Source organism: Gambusia affinis, linkage group LG16, assembly GCF_019740435.1.
Source record: "Gambusia affinis linkage group LG16, SWU_Gaff_1.0, whole genome shotgun sequence".
Lineage (NCBI taxonomy): Eukaryota > Metazoa > Chordata > Actinopteri > Cyprinodontiformes > Poeciliidae > Gambusia > Gambusia affinis.
The window spans coordinates 11,279,246-11,306,225 of NC_057883.1; the positions used below are offsets into that span (position 1 = coordinate 11,279,246).

The 26,980-nt window shown below is 41.4% G+C and overlaps 1 protein-coding gene across 10 annotated transcripts in view; it reads right to left on the minus strand.

Moving 5' to 3' along the window:
• Positions 1–1,027: 1,027 nt before the first annotated feature.
• meis2a (Meis homeobox 2a) overlaps positions 1,028–26,980 on the minus strand; it is a 102,481-nt gene continuing 76,528 nt past the window's right edge. For 3 of the 10 annotated variants that reach the window (XM_044143833.1, XM_044143832.1, XM_044143831.1), the window contains exons 10-13: positions 11,468–11,526; positions 9,790–9,900; positions 8,507–8,598; positions 2,991–3,129 (exon numbers count right to left, since the gene is read on the minus strand). In XM_044143833.1, coding sequence (XP_043999768.1) covers positions 8,540–8,598; positions 9,790–9,900; positions 11,468–11,526 — 229 coding nt within the window. In that variant the 3' untranslated portion in view covers positions 2,991–3,129; positions 8,507–8,539. Of the gene's footprint in view, positions 3,130–8,506; positions 8,599–9,789; positions 9,901–11,467; positions 11,527–26,980 lie in introns of all 10 variants that reach the window. The other 7 variants (XM_044143828.1, XM_044143827.1, XM_044143826.1 and 4 more) reach the window with 3 other exon arrangements.

Below are 26,980 nucleotides of genomic sequence, written 5' to 3' on the forward strand. Positions count from 1 at the left end.
ATTATTATTATTATTATTATTATTATTATTATTATTATTATTATTATTATTATTATTATTATTATTATTATTATTATTATTATTATTATTATTTGTACCAAAACTGATTGTGCCAGTGGCATTGTGGGCTTCATTAAAGACATAGCTGGTAGAAAATAAAATTACCGTAAAAGTAAAAAAAAAATAATAATCTTTCTCACATTGCAGAAGCTTAAACTTTTTCGTAGAGGACAAAAAAAAAAAAAAAAAAAAGAAAGAAAGGAAGAAAGAAAGAAAACGTAGAAAAAAATCAGACAGAGAAATGCCGTCATTTGTGGTTTTAGGCTATGACTTGGATGGCCGCAGGCAAACACAGGCAGCGAGACGGGGGGAAAAGAGAAGAGATAGCCAATCACAGGGTTGTACTTGTAGACGACAATGACAGATTCGGCCAACAGGCGGCGCTGCAAAACGGTACAATCTCTACTGCACACACGGTACGGGCCAGCCATGCTTCTAGCTGCATGGAGGCAATTATTATCCAATAATATTTTATTTTATTTTATTTTTTTCTATATTAATAATTCTGAAGAAAAAAAACAATATTTTGCATCTATAGCAGGGAGGAGTGGCCACAAAATAATTTAATCCTCATTTTCCCAATTTTTTTTTTTAATTTAGAAACTGTAAAACAAAAATGAACCTCCTGAAAATATAGATATAGATATAATATCTATTTCTCTCTCTTTTCCTTCAAGTTCACCTGGAAGTTGCAGTCAATCACTTTTATTTACCTGCATGTCAGATTTTTATTTCTTTTTTTTAATCATTTGATTTCCAACTAAAATGGCTTGGTGGCAAGTTTGCTGTGCAATTTGCTCCCTTCATTTGCATTTGAAAGTTATTTATCATTTGAAGGGAACATTTGTGTGCCTGAATAAATTGCCGTGGCAAGATGGGCCTCTGCCACAATTTGTTTTTGTCATTTTAAGAGGGGCCATTCAGCAGCGAAGGAATCTATTGCAAGAAGAGCGCAGGAACAAAGTGAGAAAGTGATGTATTTTTATAACCATGTGCAAAAATAAATTTAACATGCAACAATATACCCCAACAATAATTAACCAACCAAGCTGAGCTCTGTCAAAATGTAGGAGTGTGGGAGGGGGAGGTCAATTACGACTTTGTATGCAACACAGTTAATAACACAAAAAAATCTAACAAAAATCCAAAAAATGAAATATTTATTACAGCATTTGTGACTGAACACCTTTTAAACATTACGTCACAGTCCTCATACAAGTATTTAATGTATTTCTGACAAAGCTTAAGGGAGACGGCATCTTATCATCTAGTGAGGAACACGTGCTGAAAAAGGAAGGAATTCATGGACATACAATATCAATGCCACAGCAGATCTGAAACTAGCAAAAACATTCTTTTTCAATTGAGGTAAACACATAGAATATCTAACATGAAACAATTAATAGACTGAACTCTGTACGAAGTTTGTTACAATATTCTCTCCGCTTTTTTTTTTCCTCCCAAAAGCATTGAGTTCATAATTTAAGTGTTGTTGTTTTTTTTTGTTTTTTTTTTCTTCTTTTTTTTTTTTCTCTTTTTCCGCTTATGTTTTTTTGGTGCATCAACCATCAAATGCTTCTCCAGTGCCACAGAATCAACATCTGTGTCAGTTATTGTCCTTATGGCAAAATTGTGTCAATCCGGCACATGAAGAAGCGCTGCAGAGTGTTGCTCTCAAGCTTCCTTCCAAAGGCTCTTAACCAATGAGAGTCCAGGGTACAAAAAAAAAAAAAAAAAATTGAAATAATAATAAAAAAAAAATGTACAAAAACCAACACAATCCAGTGCTTGGGCAAGTCAAACAACGAACCTTTTTCTCCTTTAAAACCTACAGGGCAAACATTCATCCATGAACCAAAAGAAAAGAAAAAAAAAGACAGAGAGGGGCATGACAAATGTTCAAACTGAATCCTTTAGCAGCCTTTTCCCATCATGCCCTGTTCTTAGAGCGAGGGGGGGGAGGACCTGATTGCCCCTCTGTGGTTTGAAGCTTTGTTGAGATGTTCCATCTTCTTATTGTTTTTTTTTTTTTCCTCTTTTTTTCCATGTTTAGTGTTGTGCTGCGAGAGAGTTTCTTCTCCAGGAAGGAGCACACACAGTGTGAGAGAGAGAAAAAGGTTAACCTTTAATTCTAAAACTAGCGCAACATAAAACATGTGATCAACAAAACGAAACAAAACAAAACAAAACAAAAAAATGCACAAGTTTTAACTTATTTATCTATACTTTTTATACTACAGTAGTTATAACTCTTGGAGTCTTTCTGCTTCTTTCTCTTTTTTTGTTTTTATTCAACTTCTGTGGGGTGATATTATTCTCATTTTGAAAGAGCGTGTCACATGAAAATATGTGTGTCATGGCATGTGCCAAAAAGAGTGTGTCTGTGTGTGTTTTCCATCACGCGCGTCTGTCCGTTCATCACATGTTTTTTTTTTTTTCTTTTTTCCTTTTTTTATGTCAAAACATTTCGCGTTGATCTTTACCAAAAGCCCAAGACTTTACAAAGTGTTCTTGTCAGCTTGGTCCTCCATTTTTATTTTTTTATTTTTTTGGATGAAAGTAACAAAATTGACAATATTTTTTTTTAAAAAAGAATCACAGCTCGTCTGGAATTCTACTTCTTTAGTGTCAAATTCTGGTCAAAAGGGTTCACTTTTATTCTTAAAAATAGTCTCAAAATAGGATTTATAGTGGGCTGCTTTCCTCTTTTTCTCTCCTTTTAAACTTATTTTTGGAAGTGTTTCTTGTCGTAGTTGCTATTTTCGTCCCTTTACTATTGGGCGTGGATGTCCAGGCCATATCCTCCAGTACTGGGGTCAATGGGTGAGAGCAAATGGGGTCTCTGTGCAGACATGGTCATTCCTGGGTGCAACGAGGGTCCTCCGTGCATCAGCATGGTGTGGGGAGCGTGGAGATGATCGGTAAGGTACGCATGGCGAGGTGGTGGTCCGGGTCTGAGCTGCGACGGGTGAGAAGGCATCTGATGAGGGTTGGAGTAGGTGGGTGGGCCCATGCTCATGCCCATAGGACTGCTCTGAGGTACGTACTCCCCTGGCATGACTGGCAGACCTGAGGGAAACACAGAGGGAGAGGAATGTATTCATGGAGTCAATAAAACTGCAGCTTTGACACGCTCCTTCTCCATTAACAGGCCTTAATTCAATTTAACCTCAACTTTGCCAACAGAGAGCTTAGCAGACTTTATGACATTGTGTGTGTGACTACAGAGCTTTTAGCCTCCGCATGTAAAGAGAGACATTATTGCGCCGGGCTATTTTAGTCCATGGTGAGTGGTTTACAATGCCCAATAGCGTTGTGGTCTGGTCTCAGGTTGGAAAGCGATCCACAGACAGCGGCGGTCCTGGAGGATGTGAGGAAAGCCGAGCAGGGGTATTGACGTGGAGAAGTGCTAATACTTTTTACTAGTGGAACAGTCAATTCCCCGGCTGAATTTAGTAGCAGTAACCCCCGGGGACACGTTTCTGCGAGTACATATTTACTCTGAAATCCCTTAAAGAAGACGCTAAATAATTCAGGGCTCAGAAAGTTGTATCAGCGAAACCGTGAACATCAGGCCTCATTTTGCCTGTTGAAACAGAGAATTTTTAGGCTAACAATTCGTTGGAGAAGAAAAGGTTTACCACTTAAACCTGTTTTCTGAATTCATACTTTTGTTCTGATTGTTTGCCTGAGGTCAACACATAAGAAGCCCATGGTTGTGGATGTGGAATAGTTAGCACTATTACTATGATGTAAAACTGCAGTGGCAGCATCATGGTGTGGGGAAGCTGTCAATAGAAAAAGAGTTAAAGAAAAACTTGTTAGAGACTGTAAAGGACTCAAGATTTTTGGTGTTCTTTCAACAACAGCTTTCTTACTGCCACTCCTCTATCAAGGGAGGTGTTTTGGATTGCAAGATTTTTGGATCCTCTTAACAGACATCTAAGACCTCCACAGCTTCTCCACAGTTACCATGTAGGCTGCCTTGTTTTGGTCATTTTTAATCGCTCTTCATTTTTTTGTCGTGCAATCCTCTAATGTTATCGAACAAACCTCTAAATGTGTTTACAGAAGAGCTGCATTTATCCCAAAACTAAATGATGGATTTCATTTAAGAGTGTCCAAGTAAATGAGATTTAATACAAATGTTATGCCACAATTTTCATCATGAAAAAAATAAAATAAAATTGAAGAAAATCATGTGCTCTTCCGTCACTCCACAGCTGTGCGCCACTTTGAGTTGGCATACGTTCAAAAAGGCCAATAAAGCACATGGAAGTGTGTGGGTGTAATACAAAAAGATTTAAAGGGTGTGAATACTTTTGCAACATGCTGTAGAGGTGTGGAGTGAGGGGCTTGGAAGAACAGCAAGAGCAGGAAGCTGCAGCGAGACAAAGTAACAAAGATAAAAGGAAGCAGGCAGAGAATGAAAGGGAAAAGGAGGTGGATATGGTGATGTCCCCTAAGATGGTCTCCACTTCTTATGTGTGGAGACCTCAGCATGCTGGCATCTCTCTCACTGTGACAGCACCCAGGACACAGAGCTGGCTCAGCAGTGCCGCTGTTTGGCTTTTCATCCGACTGTTTGTTGTAATCAGAAAGAAAAGAGGGAGATGTGCTGGAGGGGGGAAGGTTGCATCTCCTGGAGTCTGGGACTAGAGTGTGAGAGCGCTGATGGTCTGGAGGACCAGAACCTGCGGGGAGAGGCGGGCGAGCGGGAGGCCTCTGTGAAGCCAGGGGGCCTTTTGGGGTGGGACTGGGTCTGGGCTGGCCCTGCTTTGTAATGTGAACCCCAGGGGGAATGAAGCCGTAATAGGAGAGGAGAGGTCACTGTAAGGTCACCGGGCATGCTCGCTCTCTGCATTCCTCCACCTTAGTACACCACAATTAAGAAGTGACACTGGAAGGCCTCAGAGGAGGCAGGAAGAGGAGAGGCCCCCGACTGATAGCAGGTCTCATCGGTTGAAACCTGTGCCATCTACCGTTTTAAAATCCCACTACTTGGGTTGTAAAATAAATAAAATATTCAGGATGGGAGGGCATGATGCGGGCCCCCGGCCTCCATATAACTCAGAGCAGTTCCTGTTAAAAGGCCCAGCAGATGTTTTTTGACACTGTAAACTGGTAATCTCTTCTCTTGTAAGCTGCTGTCATTCCATTAAGTAGATCCGAAAGCCCCCTCCACTCCCCCCGTTTATTAACAAGAGTGGTAAAACCATCTGAAGACAATAACTGAGGAACAGACTGGGCCCCTGTCCTGCCATCTCTGCATGCCTGCCTCCTGAATAGGCTTTGCATTTCTGTTATGGCACAGTAGTCCTGCTCAATGGCTGGCCATAATTAAGTACCAAATATACCATATTGTGTGGCTGTGTAATCAAATCAAGAGAGGGTAATATTCCTCCATATTAAGCTATTAATGTAATTGTTCATGAAGCATAAAATATGTTACATAATTAAATTGTCTCAAAATTATATAGACGTATATTAAGAATTAGTCAACCTGAGCAAATGTTGTCTCTGTGTGACTGTTTTAGGGAACATTGCTTCCTGATTTTTTCTCTTTTTCTTTTTTTTTTCCTCAGCGCCATTAGCGGAGACAGGAGGGGATGAGACCGAATGTCGTTCTGAAGACAGAAAGAAAGCCAGGACTGGAGGGGTGAAATGATCTCTGTCGGAAGAATTGCTGCTGTGACCCTTTGGAAAATCCAGTCTGCATTTACATATAAAGGATTCTTTTAATCAAGGTAAGTGTTATTATATTGTGCCCCATTGAGCAGGGGAGTTTGGGTGTTAAATAAAATCTGCTCTGCCGTGCTTCCTTTAGGATGTGATAAGTCTTGATTTTTTCAAATGCCAGCACCGCAGCAGAATGGCATTTATGGTGGGGGGGATTGAAAGTATTGAATACGTTAAGGTTATCTGTAATGGGGGACGGTAAACGCAAATTATCCCAAGGCAATTTAAAATCAAAACAAATAGAGACATTAATCAATCAAAATGGAAAGGCAAAAAAATATGATTTGAACAAATGAAGGAAAATAAAAAGAAAAATTTTAACAAAAACTAAGAAATCATCTGAAATCGTCAGTATTCAGGAAACAATTATCCCCATTGATGCTAGTTAATACCAGATTCGGGGTGCACAGTGGCGCAGTTGGCAGAGCAGTTGCCTTGCAGCAAGAAGGTCCTGGGTTCGATTCCCAGCCCAGGGTCTTTCTACATGGAATTTGCATATTCTCCCTGTGCATGGTGGGTTCTCTCCAGGTTCTCCGGCTTCCTCCCACAGTCCAAAAACATGACTGCCAGGTTAATTGGTTTCTCTAAATTCTCCCTAGGTGTGAGTGTGTGTGTGAATGGTTGTATGTCTCTGTGTTGCCCTGCGACAGACTGGCGACCTGTCCAGGGTGAACCCCGCCTCTTGCCCGGAACGTTAGCTGGGGATAGGCACCAGCAACCCTCCTGACCCCATTAGGGACAAGGGTGAACAGAAAACGGATAGAAATGATAATGCCAGATTCATTAATACTACTGTTGAAGGGTCTCTTATTACTAAGATATTATATAAGAAGCATATCTTGATGGGTAAGAACAAAGAGCTCTCTCAAGACCTTTCAAGTTTTATTACTTCTAATTACATGCCTAATGTTCCAGTGAGCAGGATTTTTGCCAGAATCGATAAAAGGAAAGAAAATCTTGAAATAAACCAGGCATGGCCAGGTTCTCTCCATAAGATTTCCATCAGAGGACCATAACAGCCTCGATACATGCTCACAGCATCTGACTCCAGTGATGAAGAAAAAGCACGTTTGAAGCTCAGGAGAAGTTTGTTGTAGAAAATTTGGACAAACTAGTGAAGTACTGGGAACATACAGTCTGGTCAGATGATGTCGACATTGATCTCTTATCATGTCATTGTCAGTCCCAAGTTAGGAGGAATCGTAGTGTCTATTATCTCAAAAATATGGTGCAAGATTGTCTTTTGGCAGATCAGCCTGACAGATAGGAATCTGAAGATGAAATAAAAGTGGATCTTTCAGCAAGACTATGATCCCAAACATGTAGCCAAGGAAACTCTCAAGTGGTTTTAGAAAAAGAAAATGAAGCTCCTAAAATCACCCAGCAGCTTGTTTGACTTGAATCTGATTGAAAGAACTGTAGAACCAGAATGCTTAGAAGAGATCCCCAGAATCTCCTAGACTGGGCAGAAGAATGGGTCAGCATCAGATCTCAGTAACTCATGCAGCTAGTTTCTGCATACAGAAAACTTGCTGTTGCAAATTTCTCATGCCCAAAAAGGCCTTTCTTTTCTGTATTTAACACATTTTAGTAAGCATGTTCTACACTTTTCCTTGTACTATTCCACTTTATAACACACCCTCTATAGACTGTTTTGTTTTGTTTCCTTTTATGTGTGGATTAATTGGGTTGTAACTGACATCTGGTTTGAATTAAATCTCTATAGACCCACTAGAAAAACATTTACTGAGAAAAACATTGGCATGTTCAATACTTATTTTCCCTACTGTAGCTGTGTCGGATGTGTGCAATCAGTCACACTAGAGATCTGTGTCTGTATATGTGCGCTAGGCTAGAGATCTCCCTTATTTTGGATACAGAATGGATTCTTGTATGAATAACCATTTAAATTTATCTCAGTGTCTTCTGTCTTAGAGTCCCAGGTCAGGCTTGTCACTGCTGGCCCCTACAGTGCCCCCCTTAAATTGTCTCCCTCCAGTAAAAAATAATCAAAACACACAGTCCCCCCCCCTCACATGCTCATTCCTACCAAAACGCATCTCAAAGCAAATCCCCATTGAAGGATCGACCATGTCACCCACAGCCCGTATATCTAGCTCAGGGACCATAATGTACTGCCGTGTTCCCGTCTTTGCATATAAGATAATTTGGGCATCAATCCTTCCCCAGACAGATTTATGTCACTCGGAGGACAGTTTCACTTCTCCTTCTTTATCGCTTCACTGGAGCCTGCTTAATTTCCCCCTGTCAGCCCCTTCCCCAGGAGATGTTATTTTTTCCCTAAATGTCCAACATTTGCATTGGCTGTCCACGACGAGGAGAGCGATGACGCTACTGTGATAAATAAATTTGTGGATGCCATGCAAGGTTGTTTTCCCCCCCATCTCCTTTTTCTTTATCCTGTTGTTGTCCCCTGTTGTCTGGCGTCTACAAGTCGGGGTCCTCGCCATCCCAGGACAACTCCTACTTTTTTCACAAGTCTCCAATTCATCCTCTGCCCTCCCACTTTGACACTTAAAGCATGTTGCTAAAACATTTAGCCGAGAACTGTTGCTGGGGATGAAAACTTGCCATAAAAAAGACAACGTGCTGCTCAGCTGGAAAGGGATTCTGAGGAAAATCTGACCCTGACTCGCCCCCTAGAGACAACAGTAAAACATGTAACAAAGAAATTCCCAGTACTTACTTCCCCCTTTTTCTTTGCGTTACAAGATGGAGGTTACATGTAGTGCCATTGCCCATCCATGCCCATATTCATCCCCATTCCACTCATAGGCCCTAGAGAGAGGAGATAAATGCCAGAAACAAAAGGATCAGCAGGAGTTTGAATCACAGAAAGACTGAAGAAGACCCATTGATAGACAGGATGAAGTTGGTTAGCTTAAGATGGAAATGATGAAGCAGAGGTGGAAGAGTGCGAGAGCATTGACAGTGCTTTGAAAAAGAATTCATTCCACATTTATTTTCACATTGCTACTACACACCTGGATGTATTTTAGGGGTATTTTAAATGATAGACCAACATAAAGTAGTGTATAATAAAAACTTGACGGAACACTGTTTTTAAATTCCCTTACAAATGAATATCTAAAATGTGCTTTAAACAATTGTATTTGGGCATATTTTGATGCAATTACAGCTTCAAGTCTTATAGGAAATGTCTTTAAATACTTTGTATATCTAAAGACTGAAATATCTGCTTGTCTTTGACAAATAGTCCCATCCATCTTCAAATCAACACATTTTGCTGTTTCTACTAAAGAACACCATTTTCTTCATAACAGTTCTACCACTTGAGTTATGGATCTTTATAACTCCTAAAACCAACTCCATCATGCTAACTGTTAATTAACACCGTATGATGCTACCACCACCGTGTTTTCCAATGGTATTGGTGTGTTTATGGTGATGTACAGTGTTAATTTCTATTTAAAAAGTTTGGAGAATTCTGGAGGCAACGGTGTCAATGTGTTTAGTTAGTGGAATCAGAACGACTACAAGACACACCGCACCTTTCAGATTTAATTTGTATAAAATGTCAAAAATCACATATCGCTTTCATTCCACATCACACTTAGGCACTATTCTGTGTTGATCACATAAAAAGTGAATGAAATATGTAAAAATGTAACATATCGATGTAAAAAAACATTTATTCTTTTGCTGATGATACTTTTTAAAGGCACTGTGCATGTTGCTTTGCATCTAAGATTTAACTGTGGTTACTTCCAAGGATTTTTTTCTTTTTTTTATGCAGGGAAGTTGACTTGTAAGAAGAATAAATGTTGTCATTGTGGTTCATGTGGTTAGTTGTGAGGACTTTTTCTAGAGCGGCTTGACTACATCTCAGTGAGTCACATCAGTGAGCTTTGGCTTCGCAAAACAGCCAAGAGTGAAACTAATGGACGGTAAAGCAAGGGTGTTGGAAAGAGAGATAAAAAAAAAAAAGATATATGATGATGCATTTACCAGCTGGTCGGATCCCCATGTGTTGCTGACCATCCAGCACGAAGCTGCCCATTGGCTGGCCCTCTGGACTGTATGCTGCTCCTTGGCTCACTGAAGGATCAAGAAGAAAACCTGATTGTAGTCAAAACGTGGACATGAAAAAGGGAGTGGGGGGGAGGAGAAGAAAAGAGAACACACCAGACAATCAGCAGTTGTCTCAGCTCCAGCCCAAACATACTGTAAGACATTGTGCTCGTGTTTGTGGACTGCATTGACTGACGCGTGGCATGCAAACACGCATACAGTGGGGTCCTTATGCATGCAAGCACACACACACTTGTGCGTACATGCTGTCGGTGTCATTGAAAACCATGCTCAGGGAAGATACATTGTTCTCAAAGCAAGAGAAGAGGACGTGCAGTTTGACAGGATGAGAGGAGTTGTTGCTGTGAGGGACAAAATAAGCCATGTGCTTTTTATAGCATGTGCTTCTTTTCTAACAAACAAGAGATGCAATTCCACTTAACTTGTTTGACCTATAGGATGTGTCATTATACACTAGTGTGAATGATTTATTTGATCCCACAGAGCTCAGCAGTAATCATCAGTTAGCTCAGTTGTGTCTGGTTCTGGTTAGGATTGGCTGTATCCTCTAAGTCCCTTGGTGAAAGTATTCGGACCCCTTCAACTTTTTCCTATTTTGTCTCCTTGCAACAGCAAATATCAATTTATTTTATTGGAAATTTTAAGTGATAGACCAACTCAAAGCAGCACATCATTTTGAAGTAAAAGGAAAATAATACATTGTTTTCAAAACGATTCACTAATGAAACTCTAGATTTCGCCCCCAAGACAGTATTTTGTTTAGCCACCATTCATTGCTGTCAATTCAAGATGCAAGTTTTTAAAGGTATATCACTACCAGATTTGCTGGTGTATTGAGTGAATTTCTTTCCAACCAACTTCTCTTTCCAAAACAGCTCAAACTGAGCCAGATTGGCCTTTGACTGGGCCATTCTCAAACAAGTAGCTCTTGCTGCTTGTTTTCTTTGTTAGGCCCAATCTTAAATATTTATTGAATTTTCAGGTATTGTATATAGTTTGTGGCATTAAGATTTAAAGAAACGTAACAATGCATCTGTATACATATCACATGTCTCTGTATAGACAATTTTTTGCTTTCACAGTTAAGAGGATTTCTTAATACTTAAAAACACAACTCAGAAAAGGGATTGGAGAGGAAGTGGAACATAAAACTAGTGCAGAATGTGAGAGTATGTAAACCTACTTAACCCCAGGCAAAATAAATAAAAAAAACAAACCTAAATCAAATCAAAACAGACTAAAAAAGGAGATAACTCATAAGCTGCTGCTAGCGTCTCCGGCACTCCTCTTGTGTCCAATTAGTAATTCACAGAGAATGCTAATATAACCCTCTCTCCAGTAAGACTGGGAAATGTCCAATTAGAGTAGATCAGCAAATGGCTTGCAACATTTTAGAGCATCACATTGAAAAGAGAATGAACAGAGTGAATAGAAATGTGTTTTTTTTTTTAAGAGTTAATAGGTGAAGGGGTGTAATGTTGAAAAATCTGGGTCCAAGGCATGATTTCTTTGAATGTGCTCATGTAGGGGAAACAAGGGTTCAGAACACTTTCGCTCAGGTTGGCTGGATCGTTCTGCTTTTTTTTTTCTTTACCTGCTCGATTTGACTGGTCGATCATGGGTTGTACTATTCTTCTTCTGGCGTTAATAAACCTGACAGAAAGAGAGAGAAGGGGGGGGGAACAAAGAGAAGAAATAAACATTAAATCAACCCCTCTTTCACACTCAGGAAGATTCATCACAGGCCTCCACAAAGACAAACAGTTTTGCATGACTTAATGGCAACATTAGCCACAAAGTCCTTGAGAGAGAGGCGCACACAACAAAACAGAAACAAACAAAAGGGCAATTGTGTGCTGACTTGGGAACCCAGTGAGGGATACTTTTAATGTTCCATATGATCTATTCCCCACTCTTTTAATAAAGCTTTTGATTACGTTTGGTTGCTATGGGCATTGGGGAGACATTCCTCAAGTATTAAGTGCAGCTTGGGCACAGAGGCTTGGGCACATCCCTTTTTCCCTCTTCCTTTCTCAATCACACCTTCAGCCAGCTCTATGCAGCAAATACCAACTTTTCACATGCAGAGCATACAGAATTCTATATGCTGGTCTCTCCAAATGCTATTTTGCTGTGCGTTGGCTTCTTTGTGAGCAAATTGCAGGACACAAATGGTTCCTTTCATTGCATCCCACCGTTTTACCCCCACCGCAACAGTTCCCCTTGGTGGGACCCCCTCTCTGACTGCATTGTAGGGGGTTCTGCTCCCCTTCCAGCTGTCTAGAAATGAGGACCAGGCATGGGCCACTTCGTGCTTTCACGAGGTATTGTTATGTCAGTGAGCCCATCAATTAGGCTGTCTGAAGTTTTATCACCACCACAGCAGCGAATAAGTGCAGCTCCACAAAGCCTTCCAGGCCGGCCTTGCTCCTGTGGCTTTACCAGCGTGGAGCCAGAGGTCATCGGGAGGTAAGTGCCAGCCAGGGGCAACCTTTTTAACTTCGAATGACGTGCCTTGGGCTCTGTCAAGAGCAGGGTGCATGGTCACAGAAACCAAGCAAGCTCTCGACATTCCCTGAAACTTTGACCCCTTTCCAATGCCGTTTTTCTTTTCACGTATGCTTTCAAAAAACCTAAAAAAAAAAAAAAAACTTGGCCGTAGCCTCGCAGGTAACACCATGTGTTTGACATTAAACAACAGTTTCAGATCACGTTGGAGCTGTCCAGCATGCTGGTTCAAAAAAACACGCAGGAGAGAGGAGGGGGGGGATTCACGTCCGTCCTCTAACATACAGGCCCACGGCACCATCAATATGGCTAAAGAACTGGTCATTAGAAGGAAGGGAGAGCTGGAACCAATTTGGGCTCCTAATCCCCCATGAAGCCCTGATACCTGCCCTTACCTTCTCCAATGAACTTAAACGGCTGTAATCTGGCCGGCTCAAAGTGACATGGTTAAATGTACAAAACGCACGGCTGGGAAAAGAAAGACGCGGCACTCATTTGCCAGGGGGCATCCAGAGTGCAGGTACACAGGGGTCCTGTGGGCCCCCAAGAGAAAAAAAGATGAAACACATCCATATGAGGATAAGGGGAAAAAATGTGAATCGTAGTTAGACTGGGAATCATTTGATTCCTTTGCATTATTGGGGACTTAAATTAAGCCGGAGGAGGTTTTTCAACAGAACAACAAATAAATCATAAGTAAGCTGTACTGTCAGAAACAACTGAAGAAATTAAAACCAGACAGTGTTCATATAGTAGGGGGCATCTTTCCTAATTTAAAGTCTTCTCTAGTAACTTATGTTTGCAAGCAAGATATAAGTTATTTTCTGTTACCAGAAAATATACTTACAGAAGCAGGAAGGAGACTGTTGGAAGTAGATGGTTACAAAAAGTTCAGTCTGCAAAAAAATTCCCAACTTAGTTTTTTAACAAAGGTTGGGAATAGAATTAAGTTCAGTTTGATGAGTTTCAGATACATAATAAACTATTTAAATACTGTGGATTTACAGGTGTACATAAATATAATGTCCCAAAAATAAAACTGTATGAACAGTTAAACATTACCATTAAAAACTACAAATGAAAAAAAATATTAGATAAATGAGCTTTAGAAAAGTAAATTAAAGTCAGATGCATATTTTAAAGAAGCATTTTTAGTTATCTGCACTAAACATCAGGACATCCTAAGAAACTTGGATATTTTATCAATATATATAATATGTTGCATTAAAATAATCATGAGAGCTGGAACTAGAGAAGACTGTAAGATCACACACACAAACTTAGCCAGAGCAGCTCATTCTTAACCATCACTAGTATAAATTAATAACTGTTACATATTGGCCATGTTTTTTTGTAAATTTTTTCTTTTGTCACTCTTTTAGTCATTAGACTTTTTCCCAACAAAAAATTATGTGACTTCATGTTTTAACCTTGTTTTGCATCATCAGCCAGACAGGAACTACAAATGGCGTTAAGCCTAAATAGTGAACTCTGGCACATTCACACGGACTGGTAAAGAATTGAATTTTGCATTGTCCTCTTTACACAAATAAAGTAAAACTAAGAAGAAAAACTAGCTTTGAAAAGCAAGCAATAGTTCTTAACCTCACCGCCCCTCCTTTAAGCGCTGAGCACGGTGCGTGCCAAAATATATGCCCTGCTTTCTCCCTTTCTACGTTCACCAAGGGGCTGAAAATCACAACCATGTGCATTCATACCCACTCTGGGTCATAACCATAAACACGTAATATTAGGAACGTTCTACCCAGGTGCTGAATTTGACCGTATGATTTCCAGTGACTGCAGACGACTTTCTCCAGAGAGCGCGGAGTTGTAGGATCAAAGTGTCGTTTTCAATTTTCCTTATATATTCTAAAGGGGGGGAAAAAAAGTGTTGTTCGTGATGTGTTTATCCAACTTCTTACAGGAAATGTTGTACCTAAAGTACACAGGAAATAAGGTTTCAATGTTTGCTCTCATTGAAATGGCCATTTTTAATATGAAAACACTTCTCCGCTGTGAAGACAAACAGATATCCAAATACTTCCCACAAAGTCAGCTTCTCATATGGGTCTCATTTTTTTCAGTATTCCCAGCTCTAACTAATACCATATCACGCCATGAAGACTTAGATTTAGGGTTGCCACAGTAACCAGCAGGCGATGAGGTACACTGAAGGCAGGGATGGGACGAGAGGGGGTGACTGTGGCTCCCCTCTTGTGGCCTTAAAGCACCTTTTATCAGTCTGAGTAAAGCCAATTGAGATTATCAGACTCTGGCTTGATAACAATGTTTTCCCTCAACCCGTGAGCCGCTAATGGAGTGTGCTTAGAACAACACCGAATCCTCTGGAGATGATGGCAAGTCAGCTTGGATGGACACTCAGATGGATGAGCCTGGAGCCCCGAGAGACTCACAGAGGTTGACCACAGGGAGCGAGGATTCCTAAACCGCTCGCCAAAACATACGTACGCGCTGGAAATCGACACATAGCCACCACGGACACGACCGCAGCCACCGCCGGCGTGTCCGAAGGCTAACCAGAACACAGGAGACTCTCAAGGGGGAAACACTGGCTTCAAACCTCCAGCCTAAAGCTCATGTTTTATTATCTACATCTGGTGGTCCGGCTTATTACGGCCTGCCTCTGCTCAGTGTTAGTGCGCAGGAGCGGCAACGCACACATGCACACAGAGAGTACACAGAGCACCTCTCAGCATGGGAACTCCATGCTGTCTTCAAACAAATAATTAAAGCCAGGGTTAAGGGGTCATAAGGAGGTCATTCATCGGGATACAGCTCAGAATGTGTACAACACCGCAGGAGGGGCCAGCAGCAGCTCCACTGCTGTTTAATGTAAGGAGCTAATGTTGTCCAGCCAATAAGCCTTGAACACATTTTCATGTTGCACATCAAAAAAAAAAAAAACCTGGTGAAGTGTGCACGGGAACGCGTGTGCACGTGAACCCGATCTGGTGTGTGTATTGCACATGTCAGCACATTCTTCGCAGCATATTGCCAACTGGCTCACAGTAGCTCTTCTAGCTGACGTGCCCCCTCAACAGTGCAAGACATGCGTGCGTGCACGCAAACACACCCCCCCCACACACACACACACGGATCTCCGCTTGACGACGGAGGACCCGATTCCTCCATTATATGAAGTGGTAGGCTTGTTTGGGCCCTGACTGTTGTGTCTTTGTGAGTCACAGAGGAAAGTAACAGACAGATATGAATGATGGAGCCAGGGCAGCAGGAGTCCACTTGGCACAGGGTCTCCACAAGGCTGGATCAACACTGCATGCTTGGTTAATAATATCTGTTCTCACACGAGGAGGTGGAGGGCTTCACAGAAAGCTTTTTATCTGCTAACTACCTTGTCCAGCTTTGTATGTTAGTGCGTATTTTGACGTGGGAGAATTAAAGACTTCCCAGTTTTACAATGTCTTTCAAAAAGTATTCATACCCTTTGACCTTTCTCACATTTCATCGTGTTATAACTATTAACTTCTGCTTTTGAGGGCTTCATTCGGACAGGCCAGCACAAAGTTCCAGACAGTCGTTTGGTAGAAGGGAAATGATCCATAGTTTTCAAATATTTTAGCTTTTTTCAAAAAAGAAAGATCTGAAAAGTGTGCAATGCATTTGTGCTCGTGCCTTTGAGTCAATACTTTGTGGCTTGTCTAACAGGTTTGCTCATATAGAAACTAAAACTTTTAACCTATATTTCTTTTACATCGAAACAGCTCTGCGACAGACTGGCGACCTGTCCAGGGTGTACCCCGCCTGGAGATAGCTGGAGATAGGCACCAGCAACCCTCCCGACCACTCTATGGGACAAGGGTGAACAGAAAATGGATGGATGGATGGATGGATCAAAACAGCTGTAGTTCAATCAGACAAGACGGAGAACATTGGCAAACACTTATTTTCAAGTCACACAAGAGAATCTTGATTCTTTATGATTTATAGTGAAGTACATTGCCAGTTCTCTGCTTGCTACTTGGTGACTTCTGCTGGCTGCACTGGATTTTACTAAGGGATATGAGAGTAAACCAAACTGAAAATAAATGCACACTTTTCAATTCATTAATCGCTTTCTTCACATTTCACAATGTGAAATGTCCTGGTTTATCACATAAACTTTTAATAGAGCACAATGAAGCCTGTTGTCTTACCTGGACAAAATGTGTAAAAGCTAGAGATATGAATACTTTTTTTGCATGGTACTGATTTAGATTTTTATTCTATGCAGAAAGAAACTGTGGTTACAGGTTACAAGAGGTTTAAAGATGTAATCAGTGCAAACCTGTCTGTCTGACTCGGGGCTTGCCCTTTTCTTTCTTATTTCCTCATCTCAGTCAGTCAGAGAGGCCTTGTTTCTGCTTAACTGACTTGCAGCCACACCTGGTAACTCTGTCGTCTTGTCAGCATTCCTGCGCTGTAAAATTGTCATGCCAAACCACCTTAGCCTGGAGCACAGCCAAGAGATCGAGAGCGCGAGGGAGGGAGCCGAAACCCCGCCAATCAAGAGCGGGGTCACCCGTTTGACGAGTTTGTGATGAAAGAAGGAAAGCGAGCCACAGCTAACGCTGGATGAGGCAGAGAAACACTGGACGCGCCTATGTGGAACTTCCAAAAGATTGTGGCTTGGAAATTTCAACACAAGGATGTTGACAGTTTATTGCCTGTATGGTTGACCAGAACATGCCCATTTTTCTAAACTCAAAAACCAAGGAAGAGAGTAGAAGTTTCCATTTGTCAGTCAGTCAGTCTCCAAGGCCCCTTTCTGTCTCCCTTGTAGGAAGATTACATGCAACACAATCTGTACAAGAATGTGCTGAGCTCAATCCATGATCACTGCTTGCAAACACAACTGTCCTCTGGTTCCTATTAAGGCTCATTGCTTCCATACTTCCGCTTCAGCCCAAAACAAAGATCTCAAACTGCCTGCAACTGAGTCACAGCTCAATGGAAATAGAAGAGGGAAGGATTCAGTTTGATCTCCTCTTTTATTGAAACGGCCAATCACTCTGTGTCCTTTGACCAGGAAGCGCATGCAAATTAACCCCATGAGGAGGGTGTGTAAGGTGTAAGCAAACACTAATTATGGTCTGGTCAGATACTGGGGCTACTGCATCTTCAATTCTGATCTATCGTAGTGTCAACACCAGTGATATAATCAGCTCTTAAGGTCCAGCAAAATCTCCATAACAATTTACATATACAGTAAGATTTCCACCACGCTGAAATGGCAGGATCTCCAAATTTATCATAAACAATCAAAAGGCTTCACTTCTCCAATTTGGAAAAGATCCATGGTTCTCAAGATGAGGTATATGCACCCCTAGAGGCTCTTGGCCTTCCTTTAGTGAGAGTCAGAAGTAATGGAATCCATTGTTTTCGGTGGAAAAGAGAAGTTACTTAACTGGGATGTTGAGCAACAGTAGTGGGAAATATCAAAGTTTCATTCACATTTATCTTTGTTTCACTTTATCTCAAAGAGGAGGGCGATAGAGAAGATTTCTAGAATAACCAGTATGAAGTAAAGTACTCTTTCACACTGTGAGGGTGTGTGTGAAAGATTTAATGAGCTGATGTGCAAAGGTTGTAACACACTGTAATTCAACCTTAAATTACTTGCATGCCTGCAAAAACAAGCAAGCAAAAAAAAACATTTAATCAAAAACACAAAATTTTACTTAGATTTTTTTTGTTTACCTACTCAAAAATAATTTAATGGTGCAATGGTAGAAAACAAAACAATTTTCTCACTTTTTTGGTGTATAGCAAAATATTTAGTTTGCTCTCAGCAACAAGTACAGGATGTGAATCATTATTACTTTCACAACTTTATGAACGGAGAAGAAAAAGTCTGCCTTCTAGTAAATGTTACAGGTTGTTTGTGCTCTGATTTACTTTGAAATTTTGATGGAAGCAACATAAAATGTGGTTAATAAAATATTAATGCTTTAACATTTTCCACTTTAAGGAGGCTTAAATTTGTCAGTTAAAATCTACATGGGCCAAATATGTAAAAACTTTGAATAGTGGAGCCACAAAATCTTTCTGGGGGCCATAAATGGTTTGTTGGCCACACTTTGAACACAATTTAATGAGATGACCAGTGCAGACAAACGTCTTTTTTATTTTTATTTTTTATATTCAACAAGTTTCATAAGCATGGCAGTCATTGCTGTATTTTTATATTGGAGGGAAAAAAAGAGACGCCTCTGCTGTCCCCCCTTTTGAATTCTAACTTAAATGGATCTTTGTGGACTGAAGAGATCCAGGTCCAATTGTATGACTGCATTAAAGTCTTTGAGAATGGTGGCATTTAAAAATAAAAAAATAACAAAAGTCAGACTTCTCTCAGGTGGTACTGCTCATAAAAAGTTTGAGAAGTGCTGGAACAGAAAAAGGAAGCTTCTTCAAACTCATCGTATCCTCTTTTTTATTTTTTCTTCCCGACTCTCTGCTTTAAGCTAAAGCAGGAGTCGTTGTTGGATGTATGTCGGGTGAACATTACCTCACCCCCATGTTTGATTTAGTGCAGATGTGAAGCAGAATGAGGCAGGAGCAGGTTTTTTTTTTCTTTCTTTCTTTTGGAAACGTCAGAGAGGGCCTAAATTTGGGGCAACCACTGTGTTTACATAGTTTTACCTCCGTCTATCTTTCCTTCTCCCATCCACAGCGCCCCCACGCAACCCCACACACAATCTTTTGTCTCCGTCTGAAAGGGGGACTGTTTCACCTCTGTTCCATGGACTTTCACTGACCTGTTTTTCTTTTCCTTTTTATTACTCCATTCATCGCCCATTTGCGGCATCCCTCCTCCCCCAACACCACCCTCTGCCCTATATGACTAACATTTGCATTGCTCCGTCAGTCGAGCTGCACAAGTCATTTCTCTCAGAAACCCGGGGAGTACGAGTCATTAAGACTCCAGTGGAAAATCAGACAAAGAATTATATATTTGTGTTGGAAACTGACAGGATTTAACGAGGAGCTAATTAAAATAAATCAATAGCACTGCGGCACGCTTGTGCTCCTTTTCCCTTTTCCAGCTCTGATCCTCTGCATCGCAGAGCTGGAGCGCTGCAGTGTGAACTGCGCTGCACGGCTACTGATGGTTTAAGTCTAAAACGAGGCTAGAACCGACGAATGAGTTAAAGAGAAATCCCTAAACTGTCTCTGTCTTTTAAAGCAGAAAGAAAGACAACAAAACGAGATAAACATAGACATCCCTGCTGTTGTTTGCCCTCCACATCTAGCACCATCTCCCCTCTTCCCCTTGTCCAGAGAGGGCATGTCAGCTCTGGGCCCTGTAGTCCAGCGGCCTGACCCCTACAGGGCGGGCTGTGCGGCCCCAGCTGCTGACTGTCCGTCAAACACCTCCAGAGAAGCGTCGGGCCAGGAAGACCACGCTTGTTGCCCCTTTGATCCGGCAAGCAGCAGCTGCTGCTCCACACAGCAGCACTTTGTTCCTCTGTCTCCTCACCACATTCTGTCCTACGGCACAAAAACTCTCAATCTAGTACAGAAGTGGAGGGTGAGAAAGCAGAGGAGGAAACAAAATGTGGGGGTTATGATGGAGAGGGGGTTTAAAAAAAAAAGAGAAAAAAAACTTTTTTTTTCCCTCACCACAGCACCAACAAGCTCTGACAATGTCAGCGGGGGTTTTTCTTGGCCTCGACACAGCTCTTAGGCATCTCCTGCTTGACGCTTTACCCTCCTTTTTCCTTTAAGAGATATGATAGTTATTGTTTAAATCAGCCAAGGTGAATAGAATGGACCGGGGCCAAGTCTGCCCCAGGCGTCAACACACCTGTATGAAAGAGGCCTTATTGTAGCAACCCAGCATGGCTAACCTGCCCTAGCTCTACCAGTTTTTCTGATGTAAGAAAGAAGTATAGCCTCACATCTTTTTTCTCTTTCTACCGGTTCGTCCTTTGTTTTTTTTTGTTTTTTGTTTTTTTTCTCATATTAACCTCCTACTCTTCGGAGGTCAGTACCTCTGCCAGAGAGTATTTCTGCACGTTAATACTGTGGCTCCCAAAAGTATTCACACCCTTTCAACTTTTTAAAATTTTTTTATTATTACAACCACAAATCCCAGTGTGTTTATTTTGTTAATGTGGTGTTTATTTGAAACTGAAAGTGTCACCATTGTACCTCTGTGTAAATGGTTTCTCATTCCTTTATCAAAAACAATCAACTGATCAGTGTTTCTTTTCTATCATTGCATATAGGCCAAAACAAATAACCTTTATGTTGCGCATTGTAAGGATCGACACCGATTCCGTTGTTTCTTATTCATTCTGCTGCATGTTGGCGCGCAAAACGTAACCGACAGTACCCGCTTTAGGATTTTCAAAATAAAACCTTCTCCAGACTCAATAATTGGAACGGACATATTTAATTATTTCTTGCGCGGCCCGGTACCAATTGGTCCACGGACCGGTGGTTGGGGACCACTGCTTTAAACAATGACTTCCTTCTTGCCTCCCTTCCTACTGTGGGTCTCTGCAGCTCCTCCAGAGAAATTGTGCATCTATTGGCTGCTTCTATGATTCCTGCCCTCCTTGCCAAGTCTTTAAGATCAGGTGTTTTAGTACATTCTCAATTGTGCCATACGCTTTCCTATGTTTGAACTGTCCACTATGTTCCTCGGTCCTCATGATGCTTTTTGTTCACTAATGTTTACTGAGGCCTTCACAGAAGAGCAGTGCTCGTTCGGAGATTAAACTACACAGCTGTGGGATTTGATCACATTCAAATTTATCTAAGGGGTATCAAAGTCAAAGGGGTGAACGTGAACGCCCCCTAAACTTTTTAGATTGTGGTTATAACATGATAAAATGGAAAAAGGACAAATGGCTGTGGAGTGTTGACAAGTCACTGCAGATGAGAAAGTTACAAGAAAAGTTGACCTCCATCTTACTTGTTGGGAGAGTACTTCCATGTGAACACCCACTCTGTTAAAGCAACACCCCAATAATGTGTATTTGTGCGCAAGCAATATTTTCTGCCTGCCTTAAATCTATGGTACAAACAGCTTGGTTGTTTTTTTTGTTGATGTTGTTTTCTGAGTGTGGCTAAGTCAATATTAGCCCCCTGTAATAGGCTGCAGCACATGGAGTATGACAGAGGCTGTCAGCGCTGGGAAGTAAGGTTCGCTCCTCAGGAGCCAGTTTCTCACCTCATGAGTGGATGAGGGCTTCCTGCCTTCATGCAGCTCCAGAAAAGGCTCACTCACAAACTGTCTCTCTCTCACACACACACACTGGAGTAGAGAGACTATCATTACACCAGCCTATCTATCAGCGTTCTTCAGATAAGTGGGTGTTTTTACAAGAACACCTCACTTTCTCAGTTGTGAAGTGTGCCACCCCACTTGCCCACATTTTCCACCCTTCCCTCCCCGTCTACCTCACAATACCACCTTTGTACCCCTGTGTGAGGAGGGCAGTTATAATCTCCATTTTCAGACACTTTCCCACCCGCTATCATACAAATACTTGGCTTTTTTAAGCCTCCCCATCTCTCTTGCATTATCTTTCCATCTCTTATTTCATTCACCCCTTTCTTTGTCTCCTGCTCTGTCATCTTATGCTCCCTTTTATTCTCAACCTCTTTTTCCTCCCTGTGCCTGGTAATCGAGTGAGAGATTCAGTGACTCCGTGACTCCCCCTTATTGTCAGATATCAAACAGGGTGGCTTTGTGGATTACCAGGGGAGGCTGATAATGACATGATAGAGGCGTGATATTTCAAACAAAATTGAGTGTCAATTGCCTGCATCGTCTAGGCAACACAAGTGTCTGCATTTCAGCAGCCAGGCAGGAAATAAGGCCAATCTATTTCTTTTGGTACACATCAAACATCTCTATCTTTCTCTCTCTTTCTCCATTACGACTACAATGGGTTCAGTTTAAAGAGAAGAAAAGTCCCGCCAACAGCAACACTTATCCTTTTGCAGAATTAAATGCGCTGTTTGGATTTGTAACTGTTTGTTTTCCTGAATTTAAAAGTGAATTAGCTAGTAGTAGAGAGCTGAACAGGCTGCAGGTAAAGACGCTCCTTATTTTTTTTTTTTTTTTGTTTGTTTGTTTGAAAGGAGAATTTGTTCTTCTGCGGTGCGTACACACACATGCACAGGTTTTCAAAAAGAATCTCCACTGTTTAACTTTCCTCCCAGGGCACAAGGGGTTTCCATCATGCACATTTCAAAGATGTCTGAGTTTCCGAATTCACCTATTTGTGACCACGAGAGTCATCAGTTAAATGCAGGCAGCTTGCCTCTGACTTCCCATACTGAATAATTAATCGGCGTTTCGGTTGCACATAACTGCTTTGACATACATACGCCTCAGCACACACTCACACATGCGGCCATGCCCGCGCGCACGCTCGCACACACAGAAGGGATGGGACGATCAGAAGCAGAGTTTAGGGCTAAAAAAGCCAAGCAGCAGGCTAGTGATATAAATAGCTGTTGTTTGTGGAGGGGACTGCTGGCAGAAGCGGCGATGACACTGTGGAGCAGACCACAGGGACTGTGATGTGCCTGGTGGCCCGGAGCGAGCCCTCTGCCTCTCAGATCAGCTCCACCACAGGCTGTGTGCAGCTTTGACCGGCCCGCTTCACATGTGACAGCCTTAAACAAATACAACAAAGGCTCAGTCAGTTCAGCCTTCACTGCGGTGTATGGCCCTTGAATTTGAGTCTCTGAACTGTCATGTGCGATTCTCCAGTAACAACCTCAAAATACAGAAGACTTTAAGCTGAAACAAGCGGTGAAGGAAATAAGAAATAGAAATCAGCATTTCACATTGTTTTTGACAACTTTTTTTTTTCTCAAATCTCTTTTTATTCCACCCATGAGTATACTGAGGGGAGCCTTGTAGTCTCTCTTTTGGGAGCAGGAGCTAAAAGCTGAGAACCTCTGAGCGCACAAGAGCACTGAAGGCATTCCCAGCACCAAATACATAGAAACATAATCACTTACGATGGGTGAATAAATATCCATCCAGACTGGGAGGAGATACAGAATTAGGTGATTTAAATCCCTTATTCTGTGACTCTCTATATTTTGTAACCCATGTTCTAGTTTTGGCTAATGCTTGCAGCCACTGCCTGTAACTCACCACAAACATGAACTAAAAACACGCATTTGTTCCAGCAGAGATCTGCAGAAATTTAGGCCCCCGTTCTGTTGACAGTGCCTCTCAATAATCTTTGCCAAATTTTGTAAAATTGTAATGGCAAGTACAACTAAAAATCTTTTTGGAAATCTCTATACCAGATTTGTATATTGAGGGACATAAATCTTTTGCTTATTTCTCCTAGCAGAACTGCTTCAGTCAGTTTGAGTTGACAGCCTCTGTGAACATCAAAACTGAAAACTTCCCTTCTCAATCAGTCTCAAGCCTCCAACAGGGTTGTCTCCCAGGGTTAATCTGGGTTTAATTCTGTTGATCTTCACCTTGAATCTTACCAGCTCCCCAGTCTGTGCTAAAGAAAAGAAACCACACAACATGATGCGACTACCACCATTTTGCACTGTGTGCATGGTGTATTCAGGGTGGTAGGTTAGGAATAACCCAATAAGATGCATTTTTCTTTCTATTATGCAGAACTAAACCCCAAAAATGTAACTCTATTTAAGTAACTTCCAAATGCAACTGGTTGCACTGGCATTTATTTAGGGGTGTCAGAGTAATATTCCCACAACTATTTATTGCTATTTGTATCCTCCTTAGCTTTTTAATGTTGTTCTAAGAGGCTTAAGCTTTTGCCATTGTTCTCCATTAGCAGACAATAGTCATTCCCAGAATAACTGATTCCTCATCTATAACAGGCCTGAACTGAGATAGAGCAGCTTGAACCGACAAAGGACTATATTGATTTATAGAGTCTTCCATGATAGTCTTATTGGCCTACACTTCAAAGCCACAGAGGGCACTGGAGCCATGAATCACAGCTTTGGAAAACATTCTCACACACGCACGCACACAGCAACAACCGACCAGGTAATAATGATACACCGTAGTGTTGTTAAGAATGTGATTACAACTCTCTTCCATTTTATATCCCAAAACACTCACTTTTACTGAAAGGAGTAGGAGCAAGGTCGCTGGAGGTTCTTTGAATGTGACAGCTCGTAAACAAAGCAAAGATAAAACATGGCGCTGCTGAATCAACTAGAGTAAAAAGGGAAGGTGACGTGCTCTAGGAGGAGGTGAAGAAAAACAGAAGAGTGAAAGAATGAGCATGCCTGGACAGAGAGAAAATACCTCATCAAGGTTCACAAAGTTTAAGAAGCTCAGCCAGAAGAAGGAGCTCCTGTCCTTTTCTGTTCCAACACACGTAAACATACACACATAACCCTGAGGCTGTTCTTTTTATACCTGGTCAACTTTGTCCTTCTTAGTGTCTCAGACCCCACCCTCCTCCCAAACACATACACAGCATCCTGGCATCACATCGCTGCAGAGGCGCAGCAGCCTGTGGATAACATGCAGATCCTCCGGCTAGCTCTCCCAGCAGATAAAACTAATTATTCCAAATCTACTCTGTCAGGTTGTCTGATCCTCTGGGGCCTCAGTTTAATTCTCTCTCACTCTCCGTCGCAGGTCCTCCCTCGGTCGTAAAACACAAAATGACCAGGAGCCCCTTCAGACTCACCTCAAGAGTAAAACGGAGTGACGAGCCATAAAGGGACATTCACAGCAGCTAAAATGCATGGTGTTCTTTGTAAAAGCAGACCCTTACTAATAAGTGCCTTGATCATTGCCTAAAATTAGAGATGATGGTCTATTCCTGATTTCTGAAAGCAACATAAATGAGATCTAACAGATTGCACTCTTCAGTGTAGAAGCTGCCACTGCGGGGAAAGGATTCCAGTTGTTTTAAGTGTCAGTGAAATGTTGGTCAGAGGTAAAAAAAGAGTTGGAAGAAAACCTGTTGGATATAATCTTCAATCATTGTCATTTGATTCCTTTGCCATTTCTTAGATCTGCAGTTTGATCATTTCCTACCCGATTTTAATAGGTTCAAAAAGAAAAGTCATTCGAGAATCTCCGTCACTCACACAGTGTGACATCACCTCTGCTCCTGATCAAAATAATGGCAGGAGATCCACCGGTGATGCAGATGAGGTATAAGTTGAGTTTACTCAAATAATCTAAAACAATTTTATTTTTTTAAGTATTTCCTCTGCTCATCAGTTGAAGAAAAGATAAACTCTCATTTTGATCTCTGGCCAACCCATCGGTATGTCTCTAAAATTCTAAAAAGAAACATTGCTGAAAGCTGGAAATAGTACTTAAAAGACTAAATTTAGTCAATGAAAATTGTATTGATTCATCTCTACTTAAAATGTCATACTACTTCACCAAATTCACCTACAAAAAAAGTCTTAGTCACACCTTTACACGTAAACAACTACGAAATATAACAAAAAGTCCCTGATAGTCATATGCTTTGTATTTTTGGGTGTCTGTCATTAAGACCCATGTAAAGTTTAAGAGCTAAATAATAAGAAATTCTAAGGGGCTTTCAAACTGTACATCCTGAAAACCAGCCATACGAATGAGCTCTAAAGACAAATGGAAGCTCATAAACCGGGATTCGACTGTATAGACTTTGCATTTTATCTTTTGGCAGTTTCCCCCTTTATGAGGCAAGGACCTCTACAGTGGAGAGTATGTGGAGAGGAAGGGGTGGACGACAGAGAGCTGGTGAGGATGACAGTAAGGATGTTAAGGAGGAAGAATAAGAATGAGGCACAGGTTGAGGGAATGAGATAGAGGAGTGCCTGGGTCACAAATCTTGCTGCTATTCCAGTACGTGACATCTTCGCTCGTTTGCGGCTGCTCATTAACAAACAATACTGCTGTGAAATTGGTTTAATGACAAAGTAATAAAATTGCTATTCTGCTCACAGATGGCCTGAGGCACAGGGAGATTCTAGCAGGCTTACTGTGGCTGCCCGTGCACATTAAGCTTCTTGTTCATGAAAATAGAATCCCAACACTTGACTTCTCAGAACCACTAACTTTTTTTTTTTTCCTGTTTTAAGTTTTTTTTTTTTTTCACGCATTACAAATGAAATAAATTAACCTACTTTCCTTCCTTGTATTCTCTTTGAATCCTCCCTCTCCCACACGCTTACCCTCTCGCTCTCTTCGCTCTCTCTAGTGTATTCTCTCAATCTCTATCCGGTTCTCACCCCTGGTTCAAAAAAATTACCGTTCTAAAATAAAAAAAAATAAAAAAATAAATAATTTGAAAAATTAAAAAGAAGAGGCCTGCCCACGCAAACGCAGCCCGACTTCATTTCAAACATGGAGCCCTTGTTATTAAACGACCCACCAATAAAACCAAGCCATTGAGGAATAAAAGAGCCAAAAGGAGCAGAGAAGTACAAAGACCTCCCTCCTCCCATCTCTCTCCATCTCCCTCTCTCTCTAATGCTTTCTCTGTAATGTCTCTTATAGCGCTCTGCCTCTCTGTCTTGCCTCGTCTGGCTTCGTTCTGCTTGCATGCCGTCTTAGCTGGGAGAATTCCACAGCCTTGGAGAGTCTATGTAATGG